The sequence below is a fragment of the Mya arenaria genome, chromosome 4, assembly GCF_026914265.1.
Source record: "Mya arenaria isolate MELC-2E11 chromosome 4, ASM2691426v1".
In the NCBI taxonomy this organism is placed as follows: Eukaryota; Metazoa; Mollusca; class Bivalvia; order Myida; family Myidae; genus Mya; species Mya arenaria.
The window spans coordinates 78,989,483-79,009,371 of record NC_069125.1 but is presented as its reverse complement, the minus strand read 5'-3'; the positions used below and the strand labels follow the sequence as shown (position 1 = coordinate 79,009,371).

Below are 19,889 nucleotides of genomic sequence, written 5' to 3'. Positions count from 1 at the left end.
CATACATGTTTCGAAAGTCAAATGTCGTGCCAATTGATTAAACCTCTCACGATCATGACATAAAACCTCAATCAAGCCCTTTGTTTAATTGTGTTGATATATTTTAGTAGCAAAGAGTGAGACAAAACACACAACTTTTGAACTTCTGTTTATAATATTCAGGACCGACGGCGGGACGGGAATTACGTTAACGTCCCCAGTCGCTGGCACACAGAGAACTATACTTCAGATAGACGTCTCGACCCCCGGCACCCCGGTCTTCAAAGACGCCAATGGTGTTGACATCGGCTGCAGTTTTATGGTGAGGCCTTAGACACTCTTTATCCCAGAATTATATACAAAATTGAATATTTTGAAAGAAATATATTTTACCGATTAAAATGTCAGATAACGCAGCAGCACTGAGTTTCAGATATTTGATCAAATGAAAGGGACTTTTTTTCCTTATAAAATAAAAATGAATAAAGTCATACATGCACGCAAGTGGCAAACGGGCTCAGGAATCCTTCATGAAAAGGTTCATCAAGTGCGATTTATTTCAAACAAAACACCATTTTCAGTCCTAGTTTAATGAAAATAAACACTCAACTGCCCTAGAATATACAAGCTACATGATACAATAATCTTTATTTAGAATCGGGCACATGATAACAAGTGATGTTAACACAATGAGCGATTTTCCGACATGAATAATAAACATACATACCATAACAAAACACAACAATAAACTGATGACCTTGAAATAAAAAATATAGCATGCTTTTGTAAATATAAGATCTTTGGAACGGCCCTTAAAAGTTCAAATTTTGCTTCAAAAACCTTAATTATAAGGGAGTTAACTTTTGTACCTCTAATACCTTTTCGGTAATACTACGCTTGATTACCTGTATTTGGCGCTCACAGTCATTGTTAGAATTTAAGTCGCGGGGACGGTCGTTCAAATTTTTACCCTCCCTCCCGCCCTTCATGTCCTGTATTAATATTGTAATTTATTTAATTTATTTGTAATTACATGTATTGTGTTTATTCATGTTTCCCCGATCTTACATGCACTAATTCAGAATACTATTCTAAGCAAACATAAACTATATTGTGCATTTGTTGATTACGAAAAAGCTTTCGATACTGTTATCCATGATGCATTGTGGGTAAAATTAGTAGAATCGGGAGTTAGCTCCAAGATGATAAATATGATAAAATTTATATATAGAAGTGTTAAGGCTTGTATTAAGGATGCTAGTAATATGTCCTACTCTGATATGTTTGATATATCACTTGGTGTTAAACAAGGGGAGCCATTATCACCCCTTTTATTTATTTTGTTTATCAATGATGTTAAAGACTCTGTTGACTTTCACAATTTAACTGAGTCAGACATTGATACACTATCTATTTTTATGCTGTTGTTTGCGGATGATATCGCATTATTTACCACTGATCCTGTAAGTTTACAGCATCAGCTAAATTCTCTGTACATGTATTCATGTAACTGGGGTTTAAAAATCAACAATAAAAAAAACTGAAATATGTGTGTTTGAAAGCAGGAAAACCCAGGTAATTTTAAATGGACAATTAATGACGAAATTGTTGAAGTGGTGGATAACTTTGTTACTTAGGTATTAACTTTTCTTATACTGGGAATATGAATAATGCTGGAAAATGCTGAATGAACAGGCTTTAAAGGCATACAACCATCTACTATCTGTTTTTAGTAGACTAACACTAGATATCAAAACTAAACTATTGTTGTTTGATGCTCTAATTGTACCAATTATTTTATATGGATCTGAGATTTGGGGAGCGTATGATCATAACGAGCTAGATAAACTCCATTTAAAGTTCTGCAAACATATTCTTGGTGTTAAACAAAGACATCTAATGCCGCCGTTTTAGGCGAGCTAGGACGGTTTCCACTGTCAGTTATATGTAAAGAAAGGGCATTGAAATATTGGATAAAAATTAATATGAATCCGAATTCATTAATGCATCATGTGTTAACAAAACAATCCAATATTTATCATTATAATAGCATACGTCCTGCTAGTAAAAAAATATGGCACTTAGCTATGTCTGATTTGTTAAACAGAATGGGTTATGGTAACTTGTTAGTTGATTTTAATACAGATTACAATTATTCTCCTTTGTTAATCCAAAGAGTACGGGATCAATATATTCAAACGTGGTATGATAACTTAACATCCCAACCAAAAATGGAATACTATTGTAGATTTAAAAATGATTTTTTATTTGAAGAATATTTAACGTGTATCAAAAATGATAAACACCGAAAAGAATTATCAAGATTTAGACTGTCATCTCATTCACTGGAAATAGAGACTGGTCGATATACGAATATTAACAGAGAAAACAGAAAATGTAAACTCTGTTCACATGACACTGTGGAGTCTGAATACCATTTTCTGCTTTGTTGTTCAGCCTATTCAGATCTTAAAAAAAATATCATATTAAATTTAATTGGCCAAATATGGCTTAATTTAAATATTTGATGTCAGTAAAGAGGGACTTATTTTTACAAAACTTAGCTAAGTTTATATATAGTGCTATGAAATTAAGACAAGAAAAGCTAGAAGTTTAGCTGCTTCTATTGGTTATATTTTCGTATATATTATTAGGATATTGCTTTTGTGAATATATATGTAATGTTATCACATAATTGCTTTAAAAATCAATATACTTTTGTGTCTTGGTCATAATAAGATAGTTTGTAAATGGCCAAAGGCAAACATGCCGATTCGCCAATAAACTCTTGAAACTCTTGAAACTATCAAATACGTCATTTAAATAAACAGTTGTGTTTATGTTGTGAATGAACCTCGTACATGTCAATCGGAAAAAGTTCGGCAAATTTTAGAAACTTGAGTCAAGATATATTTTCATATAAATATTTTATATGCTGTGAACTCATATTTCATGACGTAAAACACTTAACAGTTACACATATTTTGAGACCTGATCACGTCGTATTCGGCTCACTAGTACGACCATGAATCAACCAAATGAGCGATCAGGGGTCCTTTTTTATTATTTTGACATTTCTTATGTATCCCTGTACGAGTCTGCCATAGTAAAAAAACGTCAAAAGACTCGTTGACGGCCAATTAGGTGGACTGGACAAAATGGCATTCTATACTAGACACAATTAGCGTTCTGAAATAACATAGTCTTGTTATTATTCATTGGCATACTTCAGAAAACTTTTTTGGTATATTTTACTACGTCATCAAAATGACGCCTCTTGCCTATTAACTCAATGTAAAATTTTACCGCAGCTGATGCTTTGCACGTGTATTCAGTGTGTTGTTTGGAAGACATACTTTTTTGAAATTCATAACGAACCTGGCATTATGGTGCAGCAGAAATTGCGCTCATACAAACTATTTCTATTATAAAGTCAAACATAATGCCATCATGTTCAAGGGGGCAAATGTGATCAAATATAATCTTCATGACGAAGGCAAGAACAACCGACAATGCTCATGTTGTGTCTAGTTGAAATACTGTCTTCGCTGACAAAGTGCATTTCATATATTGTCTAAGTTTGAACGTTAAGTTATTAATGTGCCTGTCATTTCTTGTCGAAAGTGTATCATAGCTGTCAGATCTTGTTTAAAGTTGAAGGTAGTTGACATTAATATCTTGTGTTAAAGTTGAAAATAGTGAGCACTGCCCATTGCCCATACTAGAAGTCAGAATGTGAGCGAACAGCAAATTTGTATTTGCAGAGGCCTTCTGCAACTTTGGCCATTACCGGTTGAAATCTCTGAAGATAATTTTAATGTAATAACTAAATATTTAACTGGATATTGAAAGAAGTTATAGAGTCTTTAAAAATGTTACATATCAGCCAACACAAGTACATGTATATCAGTGAACCCACACCGCAGTCACACATTCACTGCTAACAATAGCCAACGTTGATAAAGATGCACTTGATTGTTGCCAGTACGATGACGGAACTATGGTGGTCGATTTCATCGTGCGGACATTCGTGACTGCCGTGTCAGGTGTAGGCGCGCCATCTCCAGTTGACGACGACCTTGAATTCCGTGTCTCCATCGACGGGACCGGTGGTGTTACCGATCAGACTGTGCTGCCTCTCCGAACATTGTTCGGAGATGGGTATGTCAAAAAATGTCCTCTTGTAGTGTACCTTATAATTAACTTAAGTTTCGTTTCCATTCAATTTAAATCAAGTTTGTTCGATTTAGCCCGAATAAGGAGGGCTTTTCTACTCGCGTGTTTGTAGAAAATCATTAATGCATTTATACACCAGTCAATTGTAGCCACGCCCACTCAGGTCCGAGGGTATACCGGGTATAGCGGGGGGTATGGGACTTGTTTTACCTACCATGTGGCTCTGCAGTGCCGAGTGAATGCGGTGGTTTTGTTTTCGCGCCAAAAATAGCGGGGAATGCTGGGTGCGTGGTTATTTGGCGGGGATTTTATCAGCAGTTTGTTCCCGCAGGGCGGGGATTTTACCCGGGATTGGCTGGACAGAAATTCAAAGTCCCCGCTATTTCCGGACCGGGTGGGGGCGTGTTTACAATTGACTGGTGCATTATTTCTAAGATAAAGCAGCGTATTGTTGAGCGGCTCTGTCCTGCGACAGCTCTTGTAATCTTGTAATCTTTGGCATGTACGAGACAAACGTCATTTCTTAGAACTTGTCGCTCGAGGATCGTAGGTAATTGTTTAGTTTAGTCTCAGTCGAGGTGCTCAAACACTGAAAATCTTTGCTCTGTTGGATGTGCTCACATATTAACAAATCTCAAACCCTTTTGGAAATACTGCAGATCATAAGAATATCCATTAAACCTTTAACGTAACGATCTTAAACTTAACAACGATGACGTTAACAATGCTGTTAACTTTAACAAAGCTCTGAAAGATCGGCCCCTGTTGCACAATGTTTCTACACGTACACGTTGTATATAGGTTGAAAGTAAAATATGTTAATGCATAATATATATATACATCAGCATTAGCTATCATGGCGATAAAATAATTAGATTAACGTTTTTTTTTTTTCATTTGTTTTTGGTAAATAAAGTATACATAATCACATGAGTCATTCAATATGCATTTCTATAGATGTATTATCTATGAAACGAACGTTTATAATTATAGTAAAGGAGTTTAGTACATTTCGTTTTGAAAGAAAACGAATAGGATATTATATGTATCATAAATAATATATAGGCGATATAGCGCTGTTAAACCGTATTGTTTACCAATTTGAATAAAATATTCGTACGAATTCCTCACACGTGTGTAACACATTTGTACGAACTTGTCACTAGCAATTGTTGTGAAATGTTCATACCCGCTTTCTCATCACGTTTAAGTACCAACGCATTTTTCACATTTCGTTTATCGCTCGTTTATTGATTTAAGCTACCAGCCGCCATATTTTTGAGTGAAAATCAATTCGCAAGTTTATTCTAAATTAAAAGGTACACCTCTATCATTTTTTTAATTTTTTTTTAAAAATTTAATAGAGGTATACTTCTATATTAAGAGCTGCGTTCATATCTTTTAGGTGTAGATTGAACATGTTTTTGATTACCTAAAATAAAAAGATGCACCTGAACATTACGGCCGGCACCTTTAAATACAGAGGTGCACCTCACCTTTGGAGGATAGGTTTAGGTGAACACTTCTTTATATAAATGCTATCTAACAATATCATAGTATAGATGACATGACTCTGTTTTGTAAATTAACTAACACGATTAATTAATAAGTACAACTTTATGGCAAATAATACGCAGCGGAATGTATTATACCAATTATGATATTATATAAATTTACTTAAATCTAGCTTAATAATCGTATTGGATAAGCTTTAAATAAAAACCTATGTAAACATATTGTACTTTTTTGGCTTCTGTTATGCTTATAAACGCAATTTAAATTCAAGATTTCAACTTCATGAAATCACGTTTTTATACATATAACTCCACGACTTCATTACTTCAGCATAAAATTTCATGGTTTCGTGAAGTTCGATCGTGAAATCTTGAAATATAATTGAACTTGGAATATGATCACAGGTCTTTCGTAGTATTAGCATGCAATACAAAATCCACTACCGGCTAATATAATCATCTGAAAATCAATGTCATGGTCTCATATTTTAACCATAGGACATGGGTTTTGAATGTTGTCGCAATAAGCTTTAAATTTGATCCAAGATTCATGGAAATTCCTTTATTGGTAGAACATATGGAACGGAAACGAACCTTCAATGCTCAAACCCAGTAAACATTGACGTTGTGTGGACGTTGTGCACACTAAGGACCCAACATTAAAATAACGTTGGATTATAGTTGGATTTGAAAGTGTTTAAGACGTCATATCTAAACGTCGGGGTACGATCAAAATCAAATAAAAATATATTTTATATCCAACGTGGGTCTAATACAATTCAATCCAAAAAGACAATTGTATGATATTTTAACGATATGAAGAAACAATTTGGTTTGTTTTATTATCAAATTTTAATATCTTAAAGATGCACTCTTACTCCCAGACAAGATTTACCCCAATAATAATATTGTTTCAATATTCCAAAAATGATGAATAAATGTCGAAAACAATGATTCTTACGAAGTCTGTGAAAATTGTATCCGAAAATTTGAAAAACATGTTGATTGTCATTGCCCCAAACAAAAATGCAAACACCAAGTATACGGAAAGTTTTACTATTGATTAACTTCCTTAAATAATATAACTAGTTTGTGCCACTGTAGAACTGACTCTAATGGTGTTAGACGTCGTGTTCTATAGATGTGAACATATATCGACTAAATAGCACAATTTGAATTAGAAAATTTATGTATGTGTTAATGACAACATAGGGACTTTGGCGTCGGGAGTTATGCCCAAAGTTTAAAATAAAAAGCACTGTTTTGCACCATCCAAAATAAATGACGTGTCTCACATTCGCAAATAAACGAAGCTAAGACCAGTTCATATAACGCAGATTTTCCTTTTGATACATTTTGTTAATAGCTCATAATGATAATATGATAGAAACTACAGGGACATGCCAGCATTTATAAACGTTTTTAAAGTTGGAAAATAACAGAAATTGTAATCTATAACATATTGAAGTTTATAAATATTTGTTCCAATATCTATCATAAACGAGCTTCAGTACTACATGCTCATCGTACAAAACCTACCGAAATCCCCTCGTAATTCTATTACCGACTATTCCTCATATAAAACATGACGATTGTTCCTCGTACCAAATGCCCCTCGTATATTACATACTAAATGCCCCTCGTAAATTACATACGAAATGCCCCTCGTATATTACATACCAAATGCCTCGTATATTACATACTAAATGCCCCTCGTATATTACATACCAAATACCCCTCGTATATTACATACTAAATGCCCCTCGTATATTACATACCAAATGCCACTCGTATATTACATACCAAATGCCTCTCGTATATTACATACCAATTGCCCTTCGTATATTACATACCAAATGCCACCCGTATATTACATACCAAATGCCCCTCGTATATTACATACCAAATGCCACCCGTATATTACATACCAAATGCCCCTCGTATATTACATACCAAATGCCACCCGTATATTACATACCAAATGCCCTTCGTATATTACATACCAAATGCCACCAGTATATTACATACCAAATGCCCCTCGTATATTACATACCAAATGCCACTCGTATATTACATACCAATTGCCCTTCGTATATTACATACCAAATGCCACCCGTATATTACATACCAATTGCCCCTCGTATATTACATACCAAATGCCACCCGTATATTACATACCAAATGCCCCTCGTATATTACATACCAAATGCCACTCGTATATTACATACCAATTGCCCCTCGTATATTACATACCAAATGCCACTCGTATATTACATACCAAATGCCACTCGTATATTACATACTAAATGCCACTCGTATATTACATACCAAATGCCCCTCGTGTATTACATATCAAATGCCCCTCGTATATAACATACCAAATGCCTCTCGTATATTACATACCAAATGCCCCTCGTATATTACAAATCAAATGCCCCTCGTATATTATATACCACATTCCCCTCGTATATTACATACCAAATGCCCCTCGTATATAACATACCAAATGCCACTCGTATATTACATACCAAATGCCACTCGTATATAACATACTAAAATGCCACTCGTATATTACATACTAAAATGCCACTCGTATATTACATACCAAATGCACCTCGTATATTACATATCAAATGCCCCTCGTATATTACATACCAAATGCCCCTCGTATATTACATACCAAATGCCCCTCGTATATAACATACCAAATGCCACTCGTATATTACATACCAAATGCCCCTCGTATAATTCATACCAAATGCCTCTCGTATATTACATACTAAATGCCCCTCGTATATTACATACTTAATGCCCCTCGTATATTACATACTAAATGCCCCTCGTATATTACATACTAAATGCCCCTCGTATATTACATACCAAATGCCCCTCGTATATTACATACTAAATGCCCCTCGTATATTACATACTAAATGCCCCTCGTATATTACATACCAAATGCCCCTCGTATATAACATACCAAATGCCACTCGTATATTACATACCAAATGCCACTCGTATATAAACTAAATTCATAATATATGCCCCTCGAAATAACATACTAATTGTACCTAGTATATTACATACTACATGCAACTCGTACACTTCATTCTAAACGTCCCTAGTACATTGCATACTGATTGTTCCTCGTATATTACATACCGGATGTCCCTCGCATATTACATACTCAATGTCACTCGAACATTCCATTCTGAATTCCCCATGTACATAAAATATTGAATGCTATCGTATATTAAATGCCGGACGTCCCTCGTACATTACATACGGAATAGCCCGCGTACATTACATACTGAATGCCCATCGGATATTACATTCTAAATATCCCTCGGACATAATTTACTAAATCCCCCTGATACAATACATACTTAATGCCCCTCAAACAAGACATATTGGATTACCCTCGTACATAACATACTAAATGCCTCTCGTACATTACATACTGAATGCCCCTGGTACATTACATACTGAATGCCCCTGGTACATTACATACTGAATGCCCCTGGTACATTACATACTGAATGCCCCTGGTACATTACATACTGAATGCCCCTGGTACATTACAGACTGAATGCCTCTGGTACATTACATACTGAATGCCCCTGGTACATTATATACCGAATGTCCCTCGTACATTACATACTGAATGCCCATCGTACATTACATACTGAATGCCCCTCGTACAATACATACTGAATGCCCCTCGTGCATTACATACTGAATGCCCCTCGTGCATTACATACTGAATGCCCCTCGTACAATACATACTGAATGCCCCTCGTACAATACATACTGAATGCCCCTCGTGCATTACATACTGAATGCCCCTCGTACATAAAATACTGAATGCCCCTCGTATATTACATATTGAATGCCCCTCGTACATTAAATACTGAATCCCCATCGCACATTACATACTGAATGCCCCTGGTACATTACATACTGAATGACCCTGGTACATTACATACTGAATGCCCCTCGTACATAAGATACGTAATGCCCCTCTTACTTACTACTGTAAATTCGTGCTCATTACCCAATGAAACATCCTTACACATATCGTTTCCACTGGGTTAACAGACCATTTAACTGTAGCTTAGAATAACGCTTGCAAAATAACGCACTGACAAACAAAACTTTCAAATATTTGAAACCGCTATTTTGGCGGTAAAATTTGACCTTCGCTTGAAAATAGTTTGAACTCGTGTTTGTTTAACTGATGAACGAGCACGTGTTATTTGCAGACACTATTATGATTTGTTTATATCAACATTCTTGCACAATGCGTAACATCTACTCGCTTAGATGGACAGACTCTGTAGTGATGAACACAGTTACTGAGGACACCGTTACCCTGGTGCTAGAGGTGGTGGACCAGGCGACAAAGTCCGTCCAAACCAACATGGAGCTCGGCAAGGCTGCGCAGCTCAAATTCACGCTCACAACAGACCCGTACAAATGTAAGTAATGATCTTGTTGTTTTTTTTGCAACAAGAGGGTTCAGATGTTACTTGTGATCAAGTTCACACTTATAACTCACAGGTTCAAATGTAAAAATATTGTGTGTATAAATATGTAATTTCACGCATATAAACTACCAATCCATCTTTACGATATGTTCAGGTTAACGCATATAAACACCCTGTCCAGCTGTAAAATAAATTTAATTTCACGCACATAACCACCTTGTCCAGCTGTGTAAGATATGTTCAGGTTAACGCATATAACCACCCCGTCCAGCTGTAAGATATGCTCAGGTAAACGCATAACACCACCCCGTCCAGCTGTAAGATATGTTCGGGTTAACGCATATAACCACCACGTTCAGCTGTAAGATATGCTCAGGTTAACGCATAATACCACCCCGTCCAGCTGTAAGATATGTTCAGGTTAACGCATAACACCACCCCGTCCAGCTGTAAAATATGTTCGGGTTAACGCATATAACCACCACGTCCAGCTGTAAGATATGTTCAGGTTAACGCATAACTTCACCCCGTCCAGCTGTAAGATATGCTCAGTTTAACGCATAACACCACCTCGTCCAGCTGTAAGATATGTTCGGGTAAACGCATATAACCACCCCGTTCAGCTGTAAAATATGCTCAGGTTAACGCATAACTTCACCCCGTCCAGCTGTAAGATATGTTCGGGTTAACGCGTATAACCAACACGTCCAGCTGTAAAATATGTTCAGGTTAACGCATAACTCCACCCCCTCCGCTGTAAGATATGCTCGGGTTAACGCATATAACCAGCCCGTCCAGCTGTAAGATATTTTCAGGTTAACGCATATAACCACCACGTCCAGCTGTAAGATATGTACAGGTTAACGCATATAACCACCCCGTTCAGCTGTAAGATATGCTCAGGTTAACGCATAACTTCACCCCGTCCAGCTGTAAGATATGTTCGGGTTAACGCGTATAACCAACACGTCCAGCTGTAAGATATGTTCGGGTTAACGCATATAACCACCACGTCCAGCTGTAAAATATGTTCAGGTTAACGCATAACACCCCCCCCCCCTCCGCTGAAAGATATGCTCGGGTTAACACATATAACCAGCCCGTCCAGCTGTAAGATATGTTCCGGTTAACGCATATAACCACCACGTCCAGCTGTAAGATATGTACAGGTTAACGCATATAACCACCCCGTTCAGCTGTAAGATATGTACAGGTTAACGCATATAACCACCCCGTTCAGCTGTAAGATATGCTCGGGTTAACGCATATAACCAGCCCGTCCAGCTGTAAGATATGTTCAGGTTAACGCATATAACCACCACGTCCAGCTGTAAGATATGTACAGGTTAACGCATATAACCACCCCGTTCAGCTGTAAGATATGCTCAGGTTAACGCATAACTTCACCCCGTCCAGCTGTAAGATATGTTCGGGTTAACGCGTATAACCAACACGTCCAGCTGTAAGATATGTACAGGTTAACGCATATAGCCACCCCGTCCAGCTGTACGATATGCTCGGGTAAACCCATATAACCACCCCGTCCAGCTGTAAGATATGCTCGGGTTAACGCATATAACCACCCCGTCCAGCGGTAAGATATGTTCGGGTTAACGCATATAATCACCCCGTCCAGCTGTAAGATATGCTCGGGTTAACACATATAACCAGCCCGTCCAGCTGTAAGATATGTTCGGTTAAACCCATATAACCACCCCGTCCAGCTGTAAGATATGTTCGGGTTAACGCATATAATCACCCCGTCCAGCTGTAAGATATGTTCGGGTTAACGCACATAATCACCCCGTCCAGCTGTAAGATATGCTCGGGTTAACACATATAACCAGCCCGTCCAGCTGTAAGATATGTTCGGGTAAACCCATATAACCACCCCGTCCAGCTGTAAGATATGTACAGGTTAACGCATATAACCACCCCGTCCAGCTGTAAGAAATGTTAAGGTCAAAACATATAACCACCCCGTCCAGCTGTAAGATATGTTCAGGTTAATGCATTAAACCATTTCGTTCAGCATCTAGTTATGCCAAAGTTCAGACCATCCCGTTTAACTGAAAGTCATACTCAAGTTAAAACTTATAACGACTCCGTTCATCTTTAGGTTCAACTTATGTTCACGCATTGAACCATTCACTCTTTGTTTCATCCGAAAGTGATTGAAGAATTGTAAGAATGAACAAACTATATACAACACATGCAGAAAATACGAAAAAAACTATACGAATAAGCAAGCTTGAAAGCAATAAATTTATGCAAACATCAAAATACAAATTAATAAAGTTTATTTATAATTTAAAGAAAATCTTCATGTAAAAACATTTTCACTTATGTTCGAAATGTAAATTAAACACTGAGAGCAGTGACAACACATTTTCGTACAACAATGCGAGGGCCTAGTTTGCACGGTTAAGGCGCATATAGGGTAAGCTCTACCTTAAGCCCCAGATCGCCCATGACCATCCCGTTTAACTGCAAGTCATTCCCCAGAGTATGGCCATAACAATCCCGTTTAACTGCAAGTTATTCCCCAGAGTATGGCAATAACCATCCCGTTTAACTGCAAGTCATTCCCCAGAGTATGGCCTTAACCATCCCATTTTACTGAAAGTTATTCCCCAGATCATTGCCATAACGATCCCGTTTAACTGCAAGTCATTCCCCAGAGTATGGCCATAACCATCCCATTTTACTGAAAGTTATTCCCCAGATCATTGCCATAACGATCCCGTTTAACTGCAAGTCATTCCCCAGAGTATGGCTATAACCATCCCGTTTAACTGCAAGTCATTCCCCAGAGTATGGCCATAACCATCCCGTTTAACTGCAAGTCATTCCCCAGAGTATGGCCATAACCATCCCGTTTAACTGCAAGTCATTCCCCAGAGTATGGCAATAACCATCCCGTTTAACTACAAGTCATATCCCAGAGTATGGCCATAACCATCCCATTTAACTGCAAGTCATTCCCCAGAGTATGGCCATAACCATCCCGTTTAACTGCAAGTCATTCCCCAGAGTATGGCCATAACCATCCCGTTTAACTGCAAGTCATTCCCCAGAGTATGGCCATAACCATCCCGTTTAACTGCAAGTCATTCCCCAGAGTATGGCCATAACCATCCCGTTTTACTGAAAGTCATTCCCCAGAGTATGGCCATAACCATTCCGTTTAACTGCAAGTCATTCCCCAGAGTATGGCCATAACCATCCCGTTTAACTGCAAGTCATTCCCCAGAGTATGGCAATAACCATCCCGTTTAACTACAAGTCATTTCCCAGAGTATGGCCATACCATCCCATTTAACTGCAAGTCATTCCCCAGAGTATGGCCATAACCATCCCGTTTAACTGCAAGTCATTCCCCAGAGTATGGCCATAACCATCCCATTTTACTAAAAGTTATTCCCCAGATCATTGCCATAACGATCCCGTTTAACTGCAAGTCATTCCCCAGAGTATGGCTATAACCATCCCGTTTAACTGCAAGTCATTTCCCAGAGTATGGCCATAACCATCCCGTTTAACTGCAAGTCATTCCCCAGAGTATGGCAATAACCATCCCGTTTAACTGCAAGTCATTCCCCAGAGTATGGCCATAACCATCCCGTTTAACTGCAAGTCATTCCCCAGAGTATGGCCATAACCATCCCGTTTTACTGAAAGTCATTCCCCAGAGTATGGCCATAACCATCCCGTTTAACTGCAAGTCATTCCCCAGAGTATGGCCATAGCCATCCCGTTTAACTGCAAGTCATTCCCCAGAGTATGGCCATAACCATCCCGTTTAACTGCAAGTCATTCCCCAGAGTATGGCCATAACCATCCCGTTTAACTGCAAGTCATTCCCCAGAGTATGGCCATAACCATCCCGTTTAACTGCAAGTCATTCCCCAGAGTATGGCCATAACCATCCCGTTTAACTGCAAGTCATTCCCCAGAGTATGGCCATAACCATCCCGTTTAACTGCAAGTCATTCCCCAGAGTATGGCCATAACCATCCCGTTTTACTGCAAGTCATTCCCCAGAGTATGGCCATAACCATCCCGTTTAACTGCAAGTCATTCCCCAAGTCATTCCCCAGAGTATGGCCATAACCATCCCGTTTAACTGCAAGTCATTCCCCAGAGTATGACCATAACTATCCCGTTTAACTACAAGTCATTCCCCAGAGTATGGCCATAACCATCCCGTTTAACTGCAAGTCATTCCCCAGAGTATGGCCATAACCATCCCATTTTACTGAAAGTTATTCCCGAGATCATTGCCATAACGATCCCGTTTAACTGCAAGTCATTCCCCAGAGTATGGCCATAACCATCCCGTTCAACTGCAAGTCATTCCCCAGAGTATGGCCATAACCATCCCGTTTTACTGAAAGTCATTCCCCAGAGTATGGCCATAACCATTCCGTTTAACTGCAAGTCATTCCCCAGAGTATGGCCATAACCATCCCGTTTAACTGCAAGTCATTCCCCAGAGTATGGCAATAACCATCTCGTTTAACTACAAGTCATTTCCCAGAGTATGGCCATACCATCCCATTTAACTGCAAGTCATTCCCCAGAGTATTGCCATAACCATCCCGTTTAACTGCAAGTCATTCCCCAGAGTATGGCCATAACCATCCCATTTTACTAAAAGTTATTCCCCAGATCATTGCCATAACGATCCCGTTTAACTGCAAGTCATTCCCCAGAGTATGGCTATAACCATCCCGTTTTACTGAAAGTCATTCCCCAGAGTATGGCCATAACCATCCCGTTTAACTGCAAGTCATTCCCCAGAGTATGGCAATAACCATCCCGTTTAACTGCAAGTCATTCCCCAGAGTATGGCCATAACCATCCCGTTTAACTGCAAGTCATTCCCCAGAGTATGGCCATAACCATCCCGTTTAACTGCAAGTCATTCCCCAGAGTATGGCCATAACCATCCCGTTTAACTGCAAGTCATTCCCCAGAGTATGGCCATAACCATCCCGTTTAACTGCAAGTCATTCCCCAGAGTATGGCCATAACCATCCCGTTTAACTGCAAGTCATTCCCCAGAGTATGGCCATAACCATCCCGTTTAACTGCAAGTCATTCCCCAGAGTATGGCCATAACCATCCCGTTTAACTGCAAGTCATTCCCCAAGTCATTCCCCAGAGTATGGCCATAACCATCCCGTTTTACTGAAAGTCATTCCCCAGAGTATGGCCATAACCATCCCGTTTAACTGCAAGTCATTCCCCAAGTCATTCCCCAGAGTATGGCCATAACCATCCCGTTTAACTGCAAGTCATTCCCCAGAGTATGACCATAACTATCCCGTTTAACTACAAGTCATTCCCCAGAGTATGGCCATAACCATCCCGTTTAACTGCAAGTCATTCCCCAGAGTATGACCATAACCATCCCATTTTACTGAAAGTTATTCCCCAGATCATTGCCATAACGACCCCGTTTAACTGCAAGTCATTCCCCAGAGTATGGCCATAACCATCCCGTTTAACTGCAAGTCATTCCCCAGAGTATGGCCATAACCATCCCGTTTAACTGCAAGTCATTCCCCAGAGTATGGCCATAACCATCCCGTTTAACTACAAGTCATTCCCCAGAGTATGACCATAACCATCCCGTTTAACGGCAAGTCATTCCCCAGAGTATGGCCATAACCATCCCGTTTAACTGCAAGTCATTCCCCAGATCATTGCCATAACCATCCCGTTTAACTGCAAGTCATTCCCCAGAGTATGGCCATAACCATCCCGTTTAACTGTAAGTCATTCCCCAGAGTATGGCCATAACCATCCCGTTTTACTGAAAGTTATTCCCCAGATCATTGCCATAACCATCCCGTTTAACTGAAAGTCATTCCCCAGAGTATGGCCATAACCATCCCGCTTAACTGCAAGTCATTCCCCAGAGTATGGCCATAACCATCCCATTTTACTGAAAGTTATTCCCCAGAGTATGGCCATAACCATCCCATTTTACTGAAAGTTATTCCCCAGAGTATGGCCATAACCATCCCGTTTAACTGAAAGTTATTCCCCAGATCATGCCCATAACCATCCCGTTTAACTGAAAGTCATTCCCCATATCATGCCCATAACCATCCCTTTCAATTGTCAGTTATTCCCCCGTTCATGCGCATAACAATCCCGTTTTACTGAAAGGTATTCCCCATATCATGCCCATAATCATCCCGTTCAACTGTCAGTTATTCCCCAGATCATGCCCATTATCATCCCGTTTAACTGAAAGTCATTCCCCATATCATGCCCATAACCATCCCTTTCAATTGTCAGTTATTCCCCCGTTCATGCGCATAACAATCCCGTTTTACTGAAAGGTATTCCCCATATCATGCCCATAATCATCCCGTTCAACTGTCAGTTATTCCCCAGATCATGCCCATTATCATCCCGTTTAACTGTAAGTTATTCCCCAGATCATGCCCATAACCATCCCGTTTAACTGTAAGTTATTCCCCAGATCATGCCTATAACCATCCCGTTTAACTGTAAGTTATCCCCCAGAGTATGGCCATAACCATCCCGTTTAACTGTAAGTTATTCCCCTGATCATGACCATAACCATCCCGTTTAACTGCAAGTCATTCCCCAGAGTATGGCCATAACAATCCCATTTTACTGAAAGTTATTCCCCAGATCATGCCCATTATCATCCGTTTAACTGAAAGTCATTCCCCATATCATGCCCATAACCATCCCTTTCAATTGTCAGTTATTCCCCAGTTCATGCGCATATCAATCCCATTTTACTGAAAGGTATTCCCCATATCATGCCCATAATCATCCCGTTCACCTGTCAGTTATTCCCCAGATCATGCCCATTATCATCCGTTTAACTGTAAGTTATTCCCCAGATCATGCCCATAACCATCCCGTTTAACTTTAAGTTATTCCCCAGATCATGCCTATAACCATCCCGTTTAACTGTAAGTTATCCCCCAGATCATGCCTATAACCATCCCGTTTAACTGTAAGTTATCCCCCAGATCATGCCCATAACCATCCCGTTTTACTTTAAGTTATTCCCCAGATCATGCCTATAACCATCCCGTTTAACTGTAAGTTATTCCCCAGATCATGCCCATAACCATCCCGTTTTACTTTAAGTTATTCCCCAGATCATGCCTATAACCATCCCGTTTAACTGTAAGTTATCCCCCAGATCATGCCCATTACCATCCCGTCTAACTGTAAGTAATTCCCCATATCATGTTCAAATATAACATATACGCTTATAAACATCCCGTTGAACGAAGTATAAAATGTGCTCAAATGCACTCCCACAATCATACTGACCAATTATAAGTTGTGCTCAAGTTAATTACCCCCCCCCCCCCCCCCCCCACACACACACACACACACTTTCATTCTGACCGACCAATTATAAGGAGTGCTCAAAATCCCGCCCTTTACAATTCCTTTAGTTGTGTTAAAATTATCCCGATCAACTAAAAGATACTTTCACGTCCACGCCAATAACCACCCCGTTCATCCCATTCAACTGTAAGTTTAACTTTTGTTCGCGTTCAAAACTGCCTCTCTCATCTGCAAATTGTTATTAAGTTCACAGATTTGATCGACTAATTCATCTGAACATTGTACTTAGGTCTTTTCCCATTACCTGACCATGCAATTGTATATTGTGTCTTTCTTTAAGTTGACAATCACCATGTTCGACTGCAAATAGTGCTAACCATTTCGTTCAAGTTGTACTGAATTCAACGCCCATAACTACCCTGGACAAATTGTTCTTAAGTTCATGCCAATAACCAACACGTTCACCAGTAAGTTCTTTTAAAGTCACTACCTATAGCCTACCCAACCAACTGTAAACTGTCGTCATGTTCAGGCCCATTGCCACCCAACAAACTGTAAACTGTCGTCATGTTCAGGCCCATTGCCACCCAACAAACTGTAAACTGTCGTCATGTTCAGGCCCATTGCCACCCAACAAACTGTAAACTGTCGTCATGTTCAGGCCCATTGCCACCCAACAAACTGTAAACTGTCGTCATGTTCAGGCCCATTGCCACCCAACAAACTGTAAACTGTCGTCATGTTCAGGCCCATAACCACCCGAGAAACTGTCAATTGTGCTTATATTCACACCCGGCCAACTCTTAGCTGTACTTACGTTAACGCCAATGACCACATTGATCAAAGGTAACCACAACCAGTACTTTCAACGTTAGTTGGGCCCTAGCTCACGCTCAAAACAAACCATACAATAGCTATGACGGAGTCATAGTCCAATACCCCCATTCTGTTACTCGGCATCCATCCGATAAAATAACGGAAATGGTCGGTCGTTCGTATCCGAAGATGCGACGGAGTACTTGATCTCAGGTTTTGAGAACACTTAAACCATGTACAACTGACATGTGATCCAATGGTAAATCATAATTAGCTTTTCAGATATTTCAAAATATATTTAAGATGACAATCATGTTCCATTATGTAAACTGCATATTCAATAATTTAATATGTGCTTTATACGATTAATATATTCGAATAAACAATTAAAATACTATAACTTAAAATTTTAATGCAATCAAATATAACTTACATTTTTTCAAAACGTATTTATGGCATAAAATGTCGAACTCATTTCATAAAAGTATTTACAACAAATACACAGGTCAAAAAGTACATTAAGTGTTTTTGTCTCTCAAAACCGCGAGGTTATGAATTGCAATTATATAAACACTTAGAGATCATAGTTCAAATAATAATGTTTACACAGAACCTTTATAGAAAGTTTTATATTTGTAACGTTTGTAAGTTTTCCATTGTACTACACATAAAACGTCGTTCTTAAAATGTTCCGAAGATTTCTTTTCGCATTGTGTGTACGAAATGCATATTTGGTATAATAAATGTGTTATATAAATTTTTAACTGATTACTAGTCTAAAAATAATGCTGGTTGGCAAATAAGTAAATATTAGTTCCGTAAATTACAATCAATCAATCAATCAAAAATTTATTTCCTTCTATATAGAAGATATGCAAATATATTTACAACTTATAAATTGCTCTAACATTGAGCAATATAGAACAAGTTAACACAATAAACCAAGTGAACGTATCTAACATGATTATATATATATAGTAACACATATGAACATTGGATGCTTTTGTTTTTAGATTTTGTATTCTAATTTTCTATTTTATCTTATAACGGGCCCACTTTATTATTTAAACTAGCGATTTAATTACTGATTATAAACATAGCTGTGATGAGTATAATAACAGGCCGAACACGAGGTTTTTACGGCAACAGGTTTATATGCTGTTCGGTTTAACCGTATACATAGATTAGTTTAGGTAAAAATTATTATGCATGCTTATGGTTATAATTGGTAGTTGATAAGCAACCCAACTACAGTTATTATGTTAAGCGCTATTAAATGTCGCTTAAGCAAACTCTAGTCAAAGTATGCACGTATACACCGTAATGTATAGTTGTATGAACATTGCAGAAGTAGTGCGTTGTTGTCGGTGTCTATAAAAGGTTCTAAAGGTGCTCCGAGAAGTCGCAGAGTCCATTGTATATGTTCTAAGTTATTTCAGCTTTCATAATCGTGTCCATTCAAAGGAGTATTCATTTGGGTAGTAAAGTTTTCCCTTATTGCCAATGTGTGATATCAATCGCTTAATATATGTACAAGCTCTTCTGTCGGTTAAATTACACT

General features: G+C 38.6%; 1 protein-coding gene across 1 annotated transcript in view; it reads left to right on the top strand.

Annotated features, from left to right (window-relative positions):
* LOC128232593 (uncharacterized) overlaps nucleotides 1-19,889 on the top strand; it is a 54,657-nt gene that overhangs the window by 14,539 nt on the left and 20,229 nt on the right. The window contains exons 5-7 of the mRNA XM_052946248.1: nucleotides 163-301; nucleotides 3,965-4,140; nucleotides 9,993-10,147. Coding sequence (XP_052802208.1) covers nucleotides 163-301; nucleotides 3,965-4,140; nucleotides 9,993-10,147 — 470 coding nt within the window. The remainder of the gene's footprint in view (nucleotides 1-162; nucleotides 302-3,964; nucleotides 4,141-9,992; nucleotides 10,148-19,889) is intronic.